Source organism: Erpetoichthys calabaricus, chromosome 8 (genome assembly GCF_900747795.2).
Source record: "Erpetoichthys calabaricus chromosome 8, fErpCal1.3, whole genome shotgun sequence".
Classification (NCBI taxonomy): Eukaryota; Metazoa; Chordata; class Cladistia; order Polypteriformes; family Polypteridae; genus Erpetoichthys; species Erpetoichthys calabaricus.
Window position 1 is genome coordinate 72,609,826 of NC_041401.2, and position 23,449 is coordinate 72,633,274.

The following is a 23,449-nucleotide window of genomic DNA, read 5'->3' on the forward strand; positions in this document are numbered from 1 at the left end:
CAATCAAAAGTTCACATGAAATGCATGTAGTTGCTCCTAAAAATGGTTCCTAACATTCCTTTTTTTAATATGCGCCTCTAACGCTCATCTTCCAAATTATGAGCCAGAACTTGCTATATTGTTTGAAGGGTTACACCATAATTGTGTAAACTGATTGTAAGGCCTAAACAGTCAGTACAAACTCATCAGCCACAACATCAAAACCACTGACAAGGGCACCGATGGTGTCTGTCAACAAGGAGTGGGGTATATTAGTCAGCAAGTGAGCAGGTGATGTGTTGGAAGCAGGAACATCTTGTAATGGCTAGACAACTGGGTCAGAACTTCACCAAAATGTCAGGCCTTGAGGGGTGTTCCTGGTATGCTGTAGTTAGTACCTACCAAAAGTGGTCCACAGAAGGACAACCCGTGAACTGGTGACAGGGCTATGGGCACTCAAAGTTTATTAATGCAAGTAAGGAATGAAGGCTAGCCTGTCTGGTCTAATCCCACAGAAAACCTAATTCAGCACAAATTGCTGAAAAACTTCACGCTGGCAATGAGAGAAAGGTGTCAGAACACATAGTGCATTGCAACGTGCTGTGTATGGGACCATGTAGCTACAGACCAGTTGAGAGTGCCATGCTGACCCCCAGTGGGCATGCTAGCATCTGAAATGGACTATGGAGTAATAGAAGAAGGTGGCCTGGTCTGATGTATCACATTTTCTTTTCGATCATGTAGATGGACAGAAGACTCTGTGTTCTTTATCTGGGGGGAAAAAATTGGCAGCAGGATGCAGTATGGAAAGAAGGCAAGCCAGCAGACACCCTGAGCCTTGGCATTCATGTGGATATTTCTTTGACACATACCAACTTACCTTGAGATTGATACAGATCTCATACACCAATGGCAACAGCAGTCCCTGATGGCAGAGCAGAGATCAGAAATGGTTTGAGGTATAATGACAAAATGTATTCAAGGAGTTGACTTGGTCTCCAGATCCCCATCCAACTGAACATCTGCGGAATATGACGGAAGAGCAAGTCCAATCCATGAAGGCACCACCTCAAACTTTCAGGACAAAGGATCTGCATCCAACATCTTGGTATCAGATTTCACTGGACACCTTCATAGTTCTTATGGAGTCCATGCCTCAATAAGTCATAGCTGTTTTGGTGGTACAAGGGTGGCCTACAAAATATTAGTCAGATGGTTTTAATGTTATGGCTGACTGGTGTACTTGCATACTTTGTCTTAGATCCTCCTAACTACTGGATCAAAAAAGCCCAAACACAAATACAGGTGCTGGTCATAAAATTAGAATATCATGACAAAGTTGATTTATTTCAGTAATTCCATTCAGAAAGTGAAACTTGTATATTAGATTCATTCATTACACACAGACTGATGTATTTCAAATGTTTATTTCTTTTAATGTTGATGATTATAACTGACAACTAATGAAAGTCCCAAATTCAGTATCTCGGAAAATTAGAATATCAATTAAGACCAATGCAAAAAAAGGATTTTTAGAAATGTTGGCCAACTGAAAGGTATGAACATGAAAAGTATGAGCATGTACAGCACTCAATATTTAGTTGGGGCTCCTTTGGCCTGGATTACTGCAGCAATGTGGCGTGGCATGGAGTCGATCAGTCTGTGGCACTGCTCAGGTGTTATGAGAGCCCATGTTGCTCTGATAGTGGCCTTCAGCTCTTCTGAATTGTTGGGTCTGGCTTATTGCATCTTCCTCTTCACAATACCCCATAGATTTTCTATGGGGTTAAGGTCAGGTGAGTTTGCTGGCCAATCAAGAACAGGGATACCATGGTCCTTAAATCAGGTACTGGTAGCTTTGGCACTGTGTGCAGGTGCCAGGTCCTGTTGGAAAATGAAATCTGCATCTCCATAAAGTTCGTCAGCAGCAGGAAGCATGAAGTGCTCTAAAACTTCCTGGTAGACGGCTGCGTTGACCTTGGACCTCAGAAAACACAATGGACCAACACCAGCAAATGACATGGCACCCCAAACCATCACTGACTGTGGAAACTTTACACTGGACCTCACGCAACGTGGATTCTGTGCCTCTTCTCTCTTCCTCCAGACTCTGGGACCTTGATTTCCAAAGGAAATGCAAAATTTACTTTCATCAGAGAACAAAACTTTGGACCACTCAGCAGCAGTCCAGTCCTTTTTGTCTTTAGCCCAAGTGAGACGCTTCTGACGCTGTCTCTTGTTCAAGAGTGGCTCGACACAAGGAATGCGACAGCTGAAACCCAAGTCTTACATATGTCTGTGCGTGGTGGTTCTTGAAGCACTGACTCCAGCTGCAGTCCACTCTTTGTGAATCTCCCCCACATTTTTGAATGGGTTTTGTTTCACAATCCTCTCCAGGGTGCGGTTATCCCTATTGCTTGTACACTTTTTTCTACCACATCTTGTCCTTCCCTTCGCCTCTCTATTAATGTGCTTGGACACAGAGCTCTGTGAACAGCCGGCCTCTTTAGCAATGACCTTTTGTGTCTTGCCCTCCTTGTGCAAGGAGTCAATGGTCGTCTTTTGGACAACTGTCAAGTCAGCAGTCTTCCCCATGACTGTGTAGCCTACAGAACGAGACTGAGAGACCATTTAAAGGCTTTTGCAGGTGTTTTGAGTTAATTAGCTGATTAGAGTGTGGCACCAGGTGTCTTCAATATTGAACCTTTTCACAATATTCTAATTTTCCTAGATACTGAATTTGGGACTTTAATTAGTTATCAGTTATAATCATCAAAATTAAAAGAAATAAACATTTGAAATACATCAGTCTGTGTGTAATGAATGAATCTAATATACAAGTTTCACTTTTTGAATGGAATTACTGAAATAAATCAACTTTGTCATGATATTCTAATTTTACTAGGGGGCTTCGCTCGCCAACCCCTGGTGTTGGGTAACCCGAAATACATTGATGTATGTATGAGATATACTGGAGTGTAAAGGTGTAGATGATGAACAAAGGAAGTAAAGAACCCATAGCATGGCACATTAGAAAGATTTATTGGAATATTTCTTTATACACAACATTTGTAGTAAAGATGGTGTGTTGTCCTTGAATGAGTTTTCCTTGGTATGGAGTATCTACAACTTTAACTTTAATGTCAGATGAACGTCGAACTCTTGAGAAGGCTACATAAAGTTGTCCATGTCCAAGTACAGGCTCAGAGAGGTATATGCCAACTCTGTCCATGGTTTGTCCTTGGGATTTGTTGATTGTCATGGCAAATGCAGGTTTAATGGGAAATTGGCATCGCTTAAGTGTAAAGGGTAATTCCAGGTCAGAACTTGTACGGTCAACTGTAGGAATCAAAACAGTATTGTTAGAATGTGATCCTGTAAGTACTTTTGTAGACTTAGCTAATGGGTGACTGTTTATGACTTCAGCGACGTTTCTCATTATCATCTCTGTGTATTGCTTGTTTTCGGGAAGGGTCATTCGTTGATAGATTGCGACATCTGGATCTAACACGTAGATTTGTGCATATTTGCGTTCGTGATGTGGTTCAGGGTGCACTGTTCCAATCCGATGTAATATTTGTCCACATACGTGAAAGCAGTATGGGCCATTGCCAGCTGGTGGCCAGATATTTACCCTGGTAGATGCAAAAGCAAATGAACTATTGTAGGATGTAATACAGTCCATAATGCCTGCTTTGCAGACGCGCGTTGTAGGCACCTGCGTTCATTGATTTTATCCAGGCGGGCTCGTTTTTGTATCTCCTTCAGTTGTGGTCTTTCGTTTTGAACCCGTGCCTGCTTTGCTTCCGCAGTTTCAGATGCGCATTGTAGGCGTCTATGTTCATTGTATTTGTCCATGCGGGCTCGCTTTTGTAGCTCTGTTAGTCGAGCTGTTTGGTTTTGGAGCCGAGACAGTTTTGCTTCCGCGGTTTCAGACGCGTGTTGTAGGCGCCTACGTTTAATGATTTTATCCATGCGGGACGTTGTTGTAGCTCCGTTAGTTGAGCTGGATCGTTTTGGAGCCGTAACCGTGACTCCATTAGTTATCCGTTGTCTACCGTTAGTAATATGGATAATTGCACTTACTGTTAATACGGAGCTTTTTCTGTGGTTGTACTGTTAATAATGCATCACTGTAATGTGATTCACATATGCTATATGGTTTGGACGTTTGAGGATGCCGAACGTTTAATACGGTGAGTTCGTTATATTCTTATTACCCGGACCATGCTGTGTAGTGTGGACGTTTAGTTCAGAAGCGCGTTGTAGGCGCCTGCGCCTTCCGTACTATCTTTGTGGACCTTTGCGGACTCCGTAGTGGCTTCCGTTTGACTCTGGGGTGCAGTGCAGAATCCTCTTTTCTGTGTGGCATTAGTTGAGCTCTTTCGTTTTTCAGCCGTGACTCCTCCGTTCGCGGTGGATCAGACTTTGCTTGCGGTTTATGAGACGTGCGCTGTAGGCGCCTGCGCAATATGTCTCCTACGTCCATCGCCGTGTACCTGGGTCCGTGCCTTCCGGTTTACCATTCTCGGTTAGTAATATGGATGACCAGCACCTGTACTTACTGAGTAACTGCCATCACCCTCTTTGGGTGGATTGTGTAATGAATGTCCATAAAGGTGGTTTTGATGATGAGTAGGAAAATTGAAAATTAGAGGAAACACACAGAGACTGCAATATTTATGAATAAATTATTTTATTTTTTTCATCCGAAACTGTTTAAAAAGTATGAACTTTAATATCTTCTAACCACAATTTGTACAATTCTCAGCTTCCAGGCCAGAGAGCAGCTTTAGTGTTTCTCCATAAAACCCCTTAGACTACAATTTGATTGTGGTCAGATTTAATAAAAAAAAAAAAAAAAAAGGAAAAAAAAAAAAAAGAAAAAATATATTCCACACAAAAAATTGCATGTCCTTTCCCCACCCTCACCCTCAAAATTAAGCTGGATTTTTATTCCTTTTTTATTCATTCCTAATTAAAGCAAGTTTAAGACACATTTTCACAACATTACACATATGGCAGAAAGTATAAAACCTGAAAACAAAGGCTCTAGGAGGTCCAAGTACTTCCAAGGGAAGATAGATCAGCGCCGCCTTGTTCAGAATTGGGGTGAAATCTGCACCTTTTAAATTAGAATATTAAAAGTTCCACACCAATTCTGATCACTGCAAAGCTGAAGCTGGAGCACCTTTAAGATGGCCATAAAACTGCCAATTGTGTTACCCATTTCCAACATCACAGATAAATAATTCCTTAATACTTTTAAACACTCTGCATATTTTCCTCTAAATATTTCTGAATCAACAATGGAATACATGACAGTAATATAAAAATAATTTATTTAATTGCCCTGAAATAAATTAGTAGTTTTCTGTTCTCTCTCTCTCTTTCTTTTAAATAAAAAATAAATCGGTTCAGATTTTTCTACAGACCGCTTACTTGGACCTATATAGCCTTTTATTTCATGGTCTTGAAATAAGCACATTTGGTAAGGGAGACAAAATGCAGAAATATTCACAAGATGTGCTTTGTTCCTTTGCTGTGATTAAAATATGTATATAAAGAGACAAACAAAAAAGAAAGCTGTGTGTATTCAAGAGTTGAACATTTGGTTTGCTCACCTGATTGTTTTTATTAAAATACAGGCATGGCCCTAAACGTACAAAGGTCTGTTTTAGAAATACATAGCATAGGTGGGGGAGTTGGGGGATGAAATTATTAAGGTGCTCTATTTCAATCTGACTAGCTCTAAATGAAGGGAGGAATGAAGGAGTTGGTGCTTTACTGGGATGAGCAATAGAACCTGCTTTACAGGCAAAGCAGCATGAAGTGCTCCAATGACATATTAAAAATTATTAAAAACTGGGACCACTGATTCATTTCAAAGAGTCAACACTTGGAAATTACCTTGTTTGATGTAATGAAGTCAGCGGGCACTCTTTATAGAAAAAGATGTGCTATCTCCTCAGTAAAGGCAATGGTAGCATTACAAGCTTTCTTCTGAGTAACTCAAAACGCCAGAAGATGTGCCTCTTGGCTTTAAAGAGTCCAATCCAAGGGACTGACTGGTGCATACTGACGACATTTTTCTGGTATCGCTCTAAGCTTGTCACCAGGCTGTTTTTGTTCTGAAAGAGGAACCAGGCTAATTTCCTTAACGCAACAAAAAAAACAGGTGATGTAAGATGTCCAAAAAACATGATTCGAGGCACCAGGGTTTGCTTCTAAGTGTAGGAAAGGCAAATGTAATAAAGGTTATGGAACATGATTTTTGCAATATGAAAGAAAAACAAAAAAAAAAAAAAAGGAAAAACGGCAGCAGTGAAAGCGGTCGTACTCAAAGTCTGCACGCTACTGGACTGCCCTCCAACAGTCTCAAAAGCTCAAATCCTAACTTCAACACTCCTTTCTAAGGAAGAATTTTCTTAAAATGTGCATTCTGGAGAAACATTAACTGCTACAAAACAATTTGGTTGCAACTTTGCACGACTTTTTGTACAGTAGAAGCAAATAAAATCTGTTGACATCATTTTATTATTTATATATATATATTTACACAAATAAAACTGGACAACGTCTGACCTGACAGCAATGCTTATATCCATGTCTGTGTGTCTATGTATAAATATACACACACACAAGCCCGCCCGCACACCCCCATGCCATTTAAACCTGCTTTGACAAGATTCTTTACAACTTGAAATAGTCTTATGAGGATTGTGAACATTTTCAAGTTCTGCAGAGGGAGATAGAAAAAAACACAAAACAAAATAAATTCAAAAATTACAGCAATGGCTATGCTCTCCCATTAAACCAGAACAGGAGGAATCATCTCCTCATGCTGGTATCTAGTTTGCACCACAGGACTTGTTTTACAATTTTATACCTCACATTTGTTTACACAAACCTTTTTCTGTCTGTTATAATGTATCAAACTGTGTTTGACCCAGCCTGGACAATATGAAAAATGGAAATTTATCAGTTCATTTTGAAAAATGGAATCCATTTGCCAACTAGGGATATTTAAAAAACAAATATCTATTTAAAATAAACAGCTTTTATGACAATCTTTTTGTTTTATATTAACTCCCATTATAAAAATAAATAGTGTAATTGGGGGTTTTCTCACCATCTTGAGCCCCGAAAGCTTTTGAGTGTAGTTAGTTTCCCCTCCATTCTCCAGGCGATCATAATCACAGTAGCAAAAACTGAACAATCAGGTTTACAATTTAAGAGTAAAGCCACATCTCCATTTAGCAAAACTCCAGATATCTTGTATATAACTATTTGTATACATAATTGCTTTGCTTGTGTCTTTAAACATGTGGTATAAAATAGTATATTGAACAACTGTACCCACCCACCCTCACAAGAATAAACACAGTGAAGTTCATAGCTATACAAATACTCTTCAGCCATGGTCCATTCCCCTCCCACCCACAGAGGTTCATCCATTAAACCGTAATCACCCAGCCCAGAGTTATTTGTACATCATAACATTACAAATATGTCATCCCCTTACAAAAAATAATATTCTAAAAGCAATCTACTGCAACTTTTTTTGTAGTTTTGTTTTTAATTAAGACGATTACATAGATTTTTAGACCAACTGCTTTAAAGCAAGAAGGTGGTATAAACCTTCTAGGATTTTTTTTAATATAAAAGAGGTTAAGAAATATATGACAATTTATACATTTAAAAACTTAATAAATAGATAGATGCAGGCATTTAATTTGGATACTGGTGCCAAGGAGCTACCATCCAAAAAGAGAATTTTTTTACATAAATTTATGGAGAAGATAATCCAACTTTTGCAGACTAAGTGTCCCTTTACTTGTAACATTTCTGACTGCAGGCATTATGAACTGGAGTAGGAGATGGCTACATATGAAAAACCCACAACGAACATTTTTCCTCAGCTAAATTTCCATCCCACCACAAAAAAAAAAAAAAAACAAAAACAAACAATCTTTTACATGAAAATATGTAAAGACTATTTCAGTGGTAGAAAATAAATTGCACCTCCTTCACTTGCAATGGGAGATTAACTTTTCCAAATTCCTATAAAGTCCAGCAAAGTAGTTATCATTGTGAAAAGAATAGCAATAAAAATAGTACAATAAATAGGGCATTGGGGTAATAATGGTGAAGATAAACAAAACAAAATCCCTTTTGAATATTTTTCAACTGTGGATGAACTGGGGCTAATGCGATTTACAGCATATTCATGATGAAGTTGTACATCTGATTGAGCACCACAAAGTGAATGGGTAGACAGGATCTTCTGTCCTGGGTAGCTGGGTCACAGGTCAACCAAGACAGGGCATTGTACTGTTCCAAGACAAACCTGTAGAAAAATAAAGAAATACATTAATGGCTTATTGAGCACCTTCATACAAAACACAAGGGAGGAGTGCACACAGAATAAACAACATCCACACTGCTTTATAGTGAGTTTTGTTCCCAAATAATGAATGTAGGTTTATTTTTTAATGCATTTTGTATCGGATTCCTACTTATGGATTCCATTTATGCTGTGATTAGAAGTGCAGGTAAAAACATACTGAATAGATTGAGAAGATGTACCTCATGCTCATATAGCACTTATGCAAAGAACAGGGTGTAGGATGTATAATTTCATGAGCTAAAGAGATTATGCAGGGTTTCTTCCAACAATCCTGCCCAAAAAGGAACAGGGTAAGAGGAGAAATTTAAACTAAGGGGGGTTAATGAGGCTGAAGCATTGGTTTCAGAATTTATGAAATGTGTCAGTATGCAAATACATTATATATCACTGAAGTGCCATAATTCCTGATAAATTATTATAGAAGCCACTATTGCAGAAAACGTTGCCTCTGTTGTCAATAGTTCCAAAAATATTCAGAGAAAATAATTTATTCGTATGCAAAACATAATGGACATATTTAATGCTTATGTTACAGTACATGATACAATAAGATAAGCTTTGTATGATAGTATATTTGCATTATTTTCCACAAAGTAACCAACAAAAAAACCATAACCAGCTAAGTTACTTTAAATTATTTAAAATCAGTAACTGCAGGAATGTTTTACAACATACTTGCTACAAAATCACCTACAATGAGAAATAAAATTGTATCCTTGTAAGGTGCATCAAGCAAATCAATCATCTTACTTGCCAAAGGCTGTAGTGTGAAAGACTGACACTATAAAATTCTGCTTTAAGATGATAATTTTTAAACAGGAGACAACAAAATGAAAGATTTTTGTATAGTTCATGTATATAATGACATGGAAATTTACTAAAAACTTCTGTAGTATGAAAATAAAGATAGAACAAACACTTAAGACTACTGTGTGAGAATATTCAAGTTTATTTACACTTTATGAAGTGTACTTTATATATACACAATATCAGAGGTGGGTAGTAAGTTACATTTAATCCGTTACATTTACTTGAGCAACTTTTTAAAAAAAATTGTACTTCTAAGAGTAGTTTTACTGCACTATACTTTTTACTTTTACTTGAGTACATTTGTGAAGAAGAAACGCTACTCTTACTCCGCTACATTGGACAACACTCGAATCGTTACTTTATTTCCATTATATACGCTATATTTTTGCCAGAGAGAAGCCGCCAGTAGATCTACTGCATGACTGTTTCACCAATCAGAAGTAGCAACAATAATCACATGCCATGCAGTCACATAACCACACACAAACTGTGGCAGCATAGCGGCACAAACTCCTCACAGACAGCAGACAGGGAAAGAAAGAATACATGACAAAATGAGATACAACTTCTGCTGAAGCTTAACCATCACTTCACTGAGTGAAGAACAAGCACATTTTAACGCTAGAATTACCAGAGCATACGAAAAAACTCGTAGATCCGGCCCACCTTAAATCCCATCACACCTCTCTGTCAGCATCTTCTGTCCTATAAATGTGCTGATAAAGACAAACAAGCAAGCAAGCAAGCAGCCTGCTATTCCCATCCCCCCACCGCCGCAGAACGTGCACAATGTTCTCCCAGCTCATGCCTTGATTATCTGGGAGTGAAGTGCTGGAGTTTTACAGTGGAAATAATAGATCGTTATTTGAAACACATGCATTATGTGTGTTCCGTTTCTACAATAATTTGTGTAAACACATTGTTAAAACAAACTTTTTCATATTTTAGTAGTAAATGACAAAATGTTGGCCTAAACTATACAATGTGTGAGGCCTGAAGTCCAAAGATCAAATAAACACTTTCACCATAGGTTGAAGGATAAGATAACAGCTTCTGTGGCGTAGCGGTAAGGTTTGCTGACTTGTAATCAAGAGTCCCAGTTTCGATCCGGACTGCCTTCTATAGTTGCCGTTTTCAGTAGTGAGCTGCTCTTATTGTTAATATTATACAGTACACACATACGTTTGGTTTGCGTCTGCAACAGACGGTGTACATTTTTAGCACTTGTAAAAGTTACCTTTTTTTTACTTTTATTCTCTCAGTCACGATCACGATACATACTACCGCCCTAGGGATCTGATGCTGTTAGTTTTTATTTGAAACTGGGAATAACTGTAGATGTGAATGGTGTTTTGAGGCAATGGAACTGGACATTCTCTGATGTGGAGGGATAAAAGCTGACACAAAAACACTGGTGAATCTGCCTTCTTTGTATCTCACTGTCACTTGATTTTTTTTATTCAGTTTTATTGAGTGTTCCTGCTCACGCTGAATTAGTATGCACCTTATGGTCTATGATGTCAAAAAAAACCAACCAAAAAACAGAGACATAGGTATATGCGATATTTGGAATCATTCATTTTATGACCTGTATAGTACAATTTGGAAAACATTGTGGCACGGACGCAACATTATCCATATTCTTCTTGTGGTTGTAATCAGTGACCGCGATTGAGGGACTCAAATCCTGCAGTGCCAGACGTGTCCCCCTGCTTAAGCCAGTACATGTGCAGGCCCGTCTGAAGTTTGCTAGAGAGCATTTGGATGATCCAGAAGAGGAATGAAACCAAAATAGAACTTTTTGGTAAAAACTCTACTCGTCGTGTTTGGAGGAGAAAGAATGCTGAGTTGCATCCAAAGAACACCATACCTACTGTAAAGCATGGGGGTGGAAACATCATGCTTTGGGGCTGTTTTTCTGCAAAGGGATCAGGATGACTGATCCGTGTAAAGGAAAGAATGAATGGGGCCATGTATCGTCAGATTTTGAGTGAAAACCTTCTTCCATCAGCAAGGGCATTGAAGATGAAACATGGCTGGGTCTTTCAGCATGACAATGATCTCAAACACACCGCCCGGGTAACGAAGGAGTGGCTTCGTAAGAAGCATTTCAAAGTCCTGGAGCGGCCTAGCCAGTCTCCAGATCTCAACCCCATAGAAAATCTTTGGAGGGAGTTGAAAGTCCGTGTTGCCCAGCGACAGCCCCAAAACATCACTGCTCTAGAGGAGATCTGCATGGAGGAATGGGCCAAAATACCAGCAACAGTGTGTGAAACCTTGTGAAGACTTACAGAAAACGTTTGACCTCTGTCATTGCCAACAAAGGGTATATAACAAAGTATTGAGATGAACTTTTGTTATTGACCAAATACTTTTTTTCCATCATAATTTGCAAATAAATTCTTCAAAAATCAGACAATGTGATTTTCTGGATTTTTTGTTCTCATTTTGTCTCTCATAGTTGAGGTATACCTATGATGAAAATTACAGGCCTCTCTCATCTTTTTAAGTGGGAGAACTTGCACAATTGGTGGCTGACTAAATACATTTTTGCCCCACTGTGTGTATGTATATATATATATATATATATATATATATATATATATATATATATATATATATATATATATATGAGGGGGAGAGAGAGAGAGGGAGAGAGAGACAGACAGACAGATACATAGATATACACACACACACACAGTCATATGAAAAAAAGGACCAGTATATCTGCTCATAGTATATCACGCAAGATACCACATTATGAGTTTGCTACAAAAATGACCAGAAGGTGGCACTCATGATGCATCCCTTGTTGTTGATACGTTTCGTTTCCTTCATTTGCTTTACTTACTGTACACATTTAAATACACATAATATGGAATTTTACAGCAAATGCCACTTTCTATTCAGAAAAACCTTTTGACGTGTATTTTCTGACTATATTGAGTTTACATGCTTTATAGAAAGCTAATATTTTAAACTTTAACTGAACATTTTGCATGTTTTATTTTTTTGTGATCATTTTTTTTTATTATGCAAAAAAGGTTGGTTACCAAGAAAACTGATACAAACCTGATGCTTGTGTGTTTAAAAATACTTACTTTTAAGAAACCTCTCAATAGGAAATCTAATAAGTAACTGGCAATCTAATGAAAATCTATAATGATGCACTTGTTCATTGGTAACAGATTGGAGGCACAATGTTTACGCTCAATAGATGTGATTGATATATTATTTACCAAATGTTCGTTGTATGCAAAGTGCCCTTTAAAGTTTCCACATCTGCCAGTAAAGCAAATTAAGCAAAGTCTGCAGTGCTACTTTCTTAGACTAGTTCAAAGTTCTACGGCTAGTGAACCAGCAGACAAAAGGAGAAAGCTCAGGGCATTCCTTTGCATTTATGGGCTGTGAATATGGCATGAATAAGTCCATGGTTCACTATGTTAATAAGAAACAAGAAACAACCAAAAGTTGTGAGATGATCACAGTGCAAAGTAGTTACGAGTGTTTAGTCATATATTCTTGGAAATAACTTTTTTTGTGGAACAAACTACTATATTACTGTGTCAAAAACAGTTGTTTTGATTACATCCATCCATCCATTTTCCAACCCGCTGAATCCGAACACAGGGTCACGGGGGTCTGCTGGAGCCAATCCCAGCCAACACAGGGCACAGGGCAGGAAACAATCCCGGGCAGGGTGCCAACCCACCGCAGGACACACACAAACACACCAAGCACACACTAGGGCCAATTTAGAAACGCCAATCCACCTAACCTGTATGTCTTTGGACTGTGGGAGGAAACCGGAGCGCCCGGAGGAAACCCACGCAGACACGGGGAGAACATGCAAGCTCCACACAGGGTGGACCTGGGAAGCGAACCCGGGTCTCCTAACTGCGAGGCAGCAGCGCTACCACTGCGCCACCGTGCCGCCCTATTACAAACATATAAATAGTATTGATGTGAATTCGTTTTATGCAGCAATGCCTTATGCACCAATGGAAAGTAGGAAAATCTTTTGTTTGGTGGGGGATAGCTTCCTGAAGCCAATTATAGCATGTGCTGTTTTTGAAAGTAACAGTCTTACATTTTAAAGTTCAGTTGTTAATTAAGGAGGGCTCACAGCTGGTGAGGTATACCATTTTCTATGCCAGCTCAATCCTATGCCCCTGGGGGGTTTGGAACTTGCTGGAAAAAATGAAAAACTCTCAGTTTTGCATGTGTGTATTTACAACTGCTATTGAAAGTATTATTATAATCCATTTTCTTTGTAATCACTACTATGAATTTGACTTTAGTTGCTACTCTTTAACAAGGGGTTCAATACTGCAGTGGCTGAATAGGATCATCCGTTTTTAGAAGCTTAGAAGCTAGCAGCCCCGAGACCCTTCTCAGGATAAGCAAATTTGGAAAAGTGATGGATGGATAATGAGCCACATGCTGAGTTCAAATTATTTACAGCGCAGGACATTTATGAATTCATTAGCTCGCAATAGCCAAGTCAGTGGAATTATTCTAAGTAGACATTGCGGGCATATATATTATATGTAAAAAAAATGTGGACACAAGAGAACAGCCACTCTGCAAGACTCTTAGGAAATGTACAAGAGGCATGACATTTCAAAAAACACAGTTCAACTGGGAAGTAATAGCATTTTTTAAATTGTTTTTCACATTTCCCTATAATGATCTCTTTCCATGTCATAGAACTGAAGAGCATTAATATTTATAAAATTTGACCAACATTTTATTGAATCCACCAAAATAACAGATAACTTACACTCATAGTGACAATATAATCATAATCTTACTATGTAGCCTCCATAAACTAGGTCCTTAAAATAAACTGACTAGCTTAATATAATTACAAAATTATATGAAATGAAAGTATAATGATGCATTAAAAATTTAACCATTAATTCCTGTTTGCCACATCTCACAAAGGTATGCACACAAGGCATTCTTTCCATTCGATCAATGAACAATGCCACGGTAAATGTGAATTTAAATTTCCCTTTAGCAATGCAGTCAAAGCGAACAGCTATAATTCTGTTGCCATGTGGTGACTCCCATGTTACACCAGTCTGAAGACTACTGTTGTTGTTGCTATTGTTTATTTATATTGTAGCTTCTAATTTGTTTTTTAACCCCTCCCCCCAATTTTTAAAACAACTTAGTACTAGACTATTGTGAATATTTTTAACAAATATTTTTTATCTTCCCATCCTTTTTTTGGAGGCATTTAAGTCCAACACAAAGCAAAACCTATTTCTTTAGTATTGAGAAGGCAAGCTCCATTCTGCACTTACACTAATAGTCACACAGTATAACTTTCATTCAAATCAGAAGAAAAGGCCATGAATTGAATGAAATTAAAATAAAAAAGAGGGAAAAAATTCTAATAAAACAGCAGAAGGTGGGAACGAATAACCCTTTACTATTGTATGGAAGTCTTGGTAAAAGTGGAAAGAAAACCCACTTTGCATAGATGATGACTGTATTTGGGATTCAAATAAAGCAGCACTAATTGAGGGGTCCTAGGTTTCCATTATGTCCACTATAGTATTAGTCTATTAGCTATTAGCACAATAAGGACAATAAACTTCTTAAAAATTGCTAATCTAAGCAACAGAATATATTAATATTACTATCAAGTACAATTAATCAGTGCCTTTATCATTATATCAAATAATTTTTTTAGAAAAGGATAATTATATAGTAACATTTTGAAGCATAAAATATTTACGAAAAGGATGGAATTTAGCTGTGTAGATTTTCATACAATATTTATCTACAGTGTTGATACCATTTTACAGCTTTTATCTTATGTGGTCTTGAATGGCACAATAAAATAAAATGTATTAATTACTGTTTGCATTTTCTACAAAGATATTTACTTTTAATTTTCACTGATGTAAGCCTGAAAAGTACATATTACATTCACACACTACAGCATAACAGTTTAAAACCAAAACTCTGTTCAACTTAAATTCCATAATTAAAAAAAAAAAAAAAAAAAAATGTTGTTCCTTGACTGAAATTTAAACGCTGGTTTGTCGAAGATACATGCCATTTCACCCTTTCACTGCACCACTTGGTGGATTTTCAACCAAGTGCAATCACATAAACTTTCTGAAATGGTATGCGTACTTGTGGTGCAGTACAGGCAGCATAACAAGATAATGCTGTACTGGAATGGTGTGTTAGACAGAAAATAACCTGTAATTTACAGAGCTGAGTGGGCCTATTGCAAGGCTGATGCGGTTCATACCACTAAGCTAGGCAACCTCTTCAAATAGGGTAATACCTATAACTCACAAAAATATAGTGCACCTAACATTATTATTCAGCTTTATTCTGTCAGCTAATTAAAAAAAAAAGTGCTAACTTTTACAAGTAGCCAAAATTTACACTGGGTGTTATAATAAAAACATACATTTGATTTGAGTTTGTATTATAGTAATAATAATAGCAGCTCGCTACTCAAAACGCAGAGTGCCCGGACTCGAACCCACAACCTCGCTTTGGTTATAAGGCAGCAGTTCTTACTTCTGCACCATCCAAGAATACATATCAACTTTCTGTCGATTAACATTTGTTTTTTTAACTCATTAACAGCAATATGTAAATAGATTTTTTTTTCATTGGTTATATTCTTGAATAAAAGTGCACGTTTATTTGATATTGACAGCAATACGTAAATAGATTTTTTTTTCATTGGTTACATTCTTGAATAAAAGTGCACGTTTATTTGATATTTAGGTAAACGTCTTCACACATTATACACTTCACGTCATTATTAGTATAACTTAGAAAAAGTTTATGTTTTTGGTATGTGTTCAGCATTTCTTGCCTCACACATCCTGTCATCCTACACTTAAACAGATCGTTGTAAATGTGGAACACACATAAAATGTATGTATTCCAAATAAAAATATATTATTTACCCAATACAACTCCAGGCACCTTGCACTCAGATAAATACATTTGAGCTCTGAGAATTTTGCGACTGACATCATCTTCGTAACTGGGGATGGGATAGCAGGCTGCTTGTGCTGATCAACATATTTGCAAAATAAGACGCTGATGAGGAGAGGTACAAAAGGAATTTAAGGTGGTCCAGGATTACGAGTTTTGTAAGTGTATATCAGTAGCTATTTTTCAAATTCAGAACTTAAAACACCAAGAGGAGAAGCCTGTTTAGATTCATAATTCTGTAATAAATCAGGATAGAACTCAGAGGTTAAAGGTACCTGAACTAGCACCAGGTCTAGTGCTGTTAATAGAATATTTCATAGCACTTTGGAAAGACAGTAAACATAATAACCTAAGGCTGTTAAACTTAACTTTAGTAAGACACATTTTAAGCCAAATGACAAACTAAAGTATGTTGAGACAGTTGAGGAGCAGTGAAGCTGGTTTAACAAGTACATTAAATTAGATACATTAGGGGATTGAAGAGAGTCCATATTTCATGAATAATGAGTTAAGTAAGGAAAAATGATTTATGACACAAGCAAGACAATTAACTCAAAGATTAGCCAAAAGGTTTCTGTAGATATGACGGAAGTCGTTAAAAAGGACATTAGGAGAGCTAAAAGGAGGACACAGAGAAACAAATGAGAATATAAAAAGATAATTTGAAGAAATTTTCATTCATTCAATATTTTAGTAGTAAAAGAATTTCCACAGAAGACATGAGATATATTCAAATTAACTTAAATATACTGAAACTGAACTAGAAAATGCTATGAATTATTTATTTGAAGTTGGCACATATACAGGTGCTGGTCATAAAATTAGAATATCATGAAAGTTGATTTATTTCAGTAATTCCATTAAAAAAGTGAAACTTGTATATTAGATTCATTCATTACACACAGACTGATGTATTTCAAATGTTTATTTCTTTTAATGTTGATGATTATAACTGACAACTAATGAAAGTCCCAATTTCAGTATCTCGGAAAATTAGAATATCAATTAAGACCAATGTAAAAAAAGGATTTTTAGAAATGTTGGCCAACTGAAAGGTATGAACATGAAAAGTATGAGCATGTACAGCACTCAATATTTAGTTGGGGCTCCTTTGGCCTGGATTACTGCAGCAATGTGGCGTGGCATGGAATCAATTAGTCTGTGGCACTGCTCAGGTGTTATGAGAGCCCATGTTGCTCTGATAGTGGCCTTCAGCTCTTCTGAATTGTTGGGTCTGGCGTATTGCATCTTCTTCTTCACAATACCCCACAGATTTTCTATGGGGTTAAGGTCAGGCGAGTTTGCTGGCCAATCAAGAACAGGGATACCATGGTCCTTAAACCAGGTACTGGTAGCTTTGGCACTGTGTGCAGGTGCCAGGTCCTGTTGGAAAATGAAATCTGCATCTCCATAAAGTTCATCAGCCGCAGGAAGCATGAAGTGCTCTAAAACTTCCTGGTAGATGGCTGTGTTGGTCCATTGTGTTTTCTGAGGTCCAAGGTCAACACCAGCAGATGACATGGCACCCCAAACCATCACTGACTGTGGAAACTTTACACTGGACCTCACGCAACGTGGATTCTGTGCCTCTCCTCTCTTCCTCCAGACTCTGGGACCTTGATTTCCAAATTAAATGCAAAATTTAGTTTCATCAGAGAACATAACTTTGGACCACTCAGCAGCAGTCCAGTCTTTTTTGTCTTTAGCCCAGGCGAGACGCTTCTGACGCTGTCTCTTGTTCAAGAGTGGCTTGACACAAGGAATGCGACAGCTGAAAGCCATGTCTTGCATACGTCTGTGTGTGGTGGTTCTTGAAGCACTGACTCCAGCTGCAGTCCACTCTTTGTGTATCTCCCCCACATTTTTGAATGGGTTTTGTTTCACAATCCTCTCCAGGGTGCGGTTATCCCTATTGCTTGTACACTTTTTTCTACCACATCCTGTCCTTCCCTTCGCCTCTCTATTGATGTGCTTGGACACAGAGCTCTGTGAACAGCCAGCCTCTTTAGCAATGACCTTTTGTGTCTTGCCCTCCTTGTGCAAGGTATCAATGGTTGTCTTTTGGACAACTGTCAAGTCAGCAGTCTTCCCCATGATTGTGTAGTCTACAAAACTAGACTGAGAGACCATTTAAATGCTTTTGCAGGTGTTTTGAGTTAATTAGCTGATTAGAGTGTGGCACCAGGTGTCTTCAATATTGAACCTTTTCACAATATTCTAATTTTCCGAGATACTGAATTTGGGACTTTCATTAGTTGTCAGTTATAATCATCAACATTAAAAGAAATAAACATTTGAAATACATCAGTCTGTGTGTAATGAATGAATCTAATATACAAGTTTCACTTTTTGAATGGAATTACTAAAATAAATCAACTTTGTCATAATATTCTAATTTTATGACCAGCACCTGTAAACAAGTTGACTCCTTCCTAACAACAACAGGTGGTATTACAGTTGTATTCAATGATTTTTATAAGAAGGACAGAGAAGCTGAATACTGTATCTTGTCAATGTCCAAGTCCACATAATATATACAGTAGATACTACTAAAAAGCCCAAAATGATGTTAGATTAAATTGTTAGATTACATAGCACAGTGTTACAAGGAAGAAAAAAGTCAGATTATTCTTGAGTTATACAACAAAGAAGAAACAGCGTTCTGGTGGCTAAGCCACTAACGGCTTAACAGCCACAAGCTAATTTTTCAGGATGGATTAAGCTTTCAACTTTCTTTACTTTTCACTTCCTTAATATTGTGTATTCTGAGGAGGTTAATGCTACTCAAGGTTTAAAATGCAAAGCCTGGTGTTTTGTATGTAGATGACCCTAAAGGCATCAAATAAAACTAGGATGGATGAGTTTGAGTAGATCTGGTATCTGTATTATAAAAAAGATTTCGCAGCATTTGAGGAGTAACAGAGAACTTCTGATCAAGACTGATTCCAGGACTACGAGGTATTTACTATAAGGAATGACTGAAACACTTGAATCTTTTCAGTTTTAGCAAATGGAGGTTAAACATGACTGAAATGTTCAAAATAATGAAAGGAATTTGTGAAGTGGACTCCAGGTCTTTAAAATGAGCTTTTTAAACAACAACACAGGGCATGGATGGATGCTGGATTTGGGGAAAATATATTTTAGAAAGAGATTATTAAAAAAAAACAAAACAAAAAAAAAAAAAACACAGATGTGGAATAAGTTAATAGTATGGTAGGTAGAAACACGTTGAGGACCTCCAAAACTTCAATGAATGATTTCTGCAAAACTTGAATTTGTTGAAAAACGATTAATGAGCTAGTTGGGTTGAAAAATCTATTGTCAAAATTATGTTTTTAGTACAGGTCAGGTACATAATTAAAACGTAACAAAAATATCACGCACACCCGTTTCCACGCTCATTTCTAGAGGTCATAAAACTAAACTTGCCGTAAAACGAGCAAATTTTTACAGCAGCCTCACTTTGCACACACACGTTTCTGTTAAGTTTTGCAAATTGACAGCACTCAGCATCAAAGCAGTGCTACTACTTTGTCATTTACCTTCTATTTAATATTTGCATCCATGACGCAGGCATTATCAAATACACTGTAATTGCATTATCGTTTACAGATTTAATTCACTTGATTGTAATCATTCTATAACAATATAATGGTGCATGGAACGGCCAAACTACTCCAACTATCAGTATAGAGCGTGTATGTATAGATGATGACGATTTCGATTTCCAAGAACTATCCCTCTTGGAGCTGTGTTCTGAACTGGTGCCGGCTTTGCAAAGGCAGACTTTGAGGAATTGTGCTGTACCTGCTGTTTTGCAAGTTCTGTCCACTCTCGGGTGTTTAGCCACAGCAGCTTTCAACATGAGCCATGTAAATAGCAGAGAATTGATCCATTTTGGAGCTTGTGCCGACGCTACACCAGAAAGGTGTTTTCAGAGAATGTGCTTATGTAAATAGAAAGCATTTCCACCCTATTAATGTGCTGCTCTATAGTGCACAGAAAGTGTGTTGCATTGTGCAAGCGTTTAGCATGCTGCATAATGTGGCAAACTATCATGGCTTATTCATACACATTGTGCAAGCCTTTAGCATGCTGCATAATGTGGCAAACAATCGTGGCTTACTCATACAGTACCTGAAGTGATGCGGTATGATAAACCTGACTCTGACTCACCAAATGATCAGCCAAATCAGACAGTGTTAAATCTTTGTTTGAATATAATTACCAGAATATAAAAACAGGTAATCAGATGCAGAATTTATTTTTTAACCAATTCATTTAATTTGTGATCAATATCGCATAGTACAGCCCTTATATTCCTAAGTTCATTGGAAACATCTCTTACGGCATCCACTACTGCATTATGCGACTCCAGAACAGCGTCCATCAGCACAGTGCCAGATGGTCGGCCAGCAGTTTCTGAGGCAGAGGTGTGTGTGCAGCCAGCGGCCAAATATATGCTGGGCACAGCAGTACCATCACTGTGTGGATTTGTGTCCTCAGCATGGGGGTTTGGGAATGGCTGGGGTGTCAGTGTTTGCAATATTGTCTAAAATCAGAGGGTAGGATGCAACTTGCTTTTCATATTGACTTTGATATCTGACCACTTTTTTATTTCAGGCACTGTGCCACTTTCTGAACTCGAACTTTCAAGTGTCTCTGCCACACTGTACCACTCCAACTTCTTTATGTTGCTTATACCACTGCTTAGGCCAACAATAGTATGTTTTTCCTTGCCTCCACTTCACATTCCCTGAAATTCTTTCTTCCACATGCTTTTGCCATTGTCTTTAAACAAAACACTAAATAGAAGGGGCTATTTATACTGATTCGCATATTCAAATATGTGAAATTCTGGGAGGAGGGTGGGGCAGTAGGCACGTGCACCTGTGTTAAATTTCATGTTCATTGGGATTTATAAAGGGGAAGTGCGTAGTTTTATGCATCTGAATATTTTTGTGCGTACATGCATTTTCCAGTTTTATCCATATGCCATGTTTTAGTGTGAATTCTATGCATGGTGTTATACAGCAGTTATACTGCATACGTTTCTGTTTCTCTTGTAATTGTCTAATTCAACCCTGCCAAATGGAACAGTTGGGCTGCAGAAATTAAAAGAGCAACAAAAATGCACAAATATATCAGAACTACAAGGAAGAACTATTAAAACTGCAAGTAATCCAAAACTAGTCTGCACTACTGTTTATTTAATTTTCCTGGAAGAATAATGACAATATCTGAAATCCTTTAAGACATCATTCAAGCATAAAGTGCATTTAATCAAATAATTTCATTTTCACAAATGTGAAGATATAGGCTCCTCTGTTCTCCCACTCTCACAGCTACTGAAGAGATACTCTATTACAGTGGTTCCCAAAGTGGGGGTCGCGAGACATTGGGGGGGGGTCGCAAGATGATTTCCAAGAAATCAAATACTTTTTAAAAACTTTTTAGAAATTAATTAATTTAATTTTTTAGAAATAACATTTTATCCATAACTAACAAAAGATAAAAACTAGTAGTTAATAGTTACATTTAAAAAAAACATGCAAATTAAAAAGCCATCAGACTCTCTTGGAGCGAGTGCGTCGGTGTGTGTACAGACGGTGCTGGAGTGATGCTGGGGAAAAAGAAAGGTCTTAAAGCAAGAGTCTTACAAGTGGCGCCTCACGTAAAATTCACTTAACCCAGAACTTAAACGTGTTCTTGAGACTTCGATAAAAATGGTCAACAATATAAAAGCGCATCCACTCAATATCAGACTGTTTGCCACTCTCTGTAACGAACTGCGATCGGAGCATGAGTGCTTGCTTTTCTATACAGAAGTCAGGTGGCTTTCGCGAGGGAATGTGCTCTGCCGCCTGTTTGAGCTGCGGGACGAAGTGCGCTTATTTCTGATGGAGCATGGGTCCCAGCTCGCTGATCACCTCACTGATCCTGACTGGTTAACAAGGCTAGCGTATTTGGCTTGCATATTTGAAAAACTGAATGGACTTATGTCATTTCAAGGTGAGAACACACACATAATTTCGCTAAATGATAAAATCCACGCATTCAAGAGAAAACTTGAGCGCTGGACTGAGCGAGTTGAAATAGGAAGGATTGATATGTTTTCTGAGCTGGATGAAAAAAGTTATATGGTTGTTAGAGCGTTATGTTCTTTTTTGTTGTCATGCTCTTGTTTGGATAAGATATTTTGTTGAAATTAAACAAATGAGTAAATTACTATTAAAAAAAATTATATGGTTGTTAGACCATTGTGTTCTTTCGTGTTGTCATTCTCATGTTTGGATAAGCCTATTGGCGCATGTGCACCGTTGCGCGCAACATTTGTATATTTTAACCACTTCCGAGGATAGTGGGGGTCACGAGTCACTGGCACGGTTATTTTGGGGGTCGTGAGCTGAAAAGTTTGGGAACCCCTGCTCTATTACATTTTTGGTGACTATCCATAGGGATTTATATACAGTGATCCCTCGCTATATCGCGCTTCGCCTTTCGCGGCTTCACTCCATCGCGGATTTTATATGTAAGCATATTTAAATATATATCGCGGATTTTTTGCTGGTTCTCGGATTTCTGCGGACAATGGGTCTTTTAATTTCTGGTACATGCTTCCTCAGTTGGTTTGCCCAGTTGATTTCATACAAGGGACGCTATTGGCAGATGGCTGAGAAGCTACCCAGCCTACTTTTCTCTCTCTCTTGCGCTGACTTTCTCTGATCCTGACGTAGGGGGATTGAGCAGGGGGGCTGTTCGCACACCTAGACGATACGGACGCTCGTCTAAAAATGCTGAAAGATTATCTTCACGTTGCTATCTTTTGTGCAGCTGCTTCCTGAAATGACATGCTGCACGGTGCTTTGCATACTTAAAAGCTCGAAGGGCACGTATTGATTTTTGATTGAAAAACAAACTCTGTCTCTCTCTATCTCTCTCTCTCCCTGCTCCTGACGGAGGGGGTGTGAGCTGCCGCCTTCAACAGCTTTGTGCCGCGGTGCTTTGCATACTTAAAAGCCAAACAGCCCTATTGATTTGTTTGCTTTTCTCTATCTATGTGACATTCTGTGCTCCTGACGCGCACTCCTTTGAAGAGGAAGATATGTTTGCATTCTTTTAATTGTGAGATGGAACTGTCATCTCTGTCTTGTCATGGAGCACAGTTTAAACTTTTGAAAAAGAGACAAATGTTTGTTTGCAGTGTTTGAATAACGTCCTGTCTCTCTACAACCTCCTGTGTTTCTGCGCAAATCTGTGACCCAA

General features: G+C 38.0%; 1 protein-coding gene across 1 annotated transcript in view; it reads right to left on the bottom strand.

Moving 5' to 3' along the window:
- Positions 1-4,656: 4,656 nt before the first annotated feature.
- Positions 4,657-23,449, bottom strand: part of med13a (mediator complex subunit 13a) — a 277,360-nt gene continuing 258,567 nt past the window's right edge. Inside the window, exon 30 of the mRNA XM_051930909.1 lies at positions 4,657-8,329. Within this exon, the coding sequence (XP_051786869.1) occupies positions 8,197-8,329 (133 nt within the window). The 3' untranslated portion in view covers positions 4,657-8,196. The remainder of the gene's footprint in view (positions 8,330-23,449) is intronic.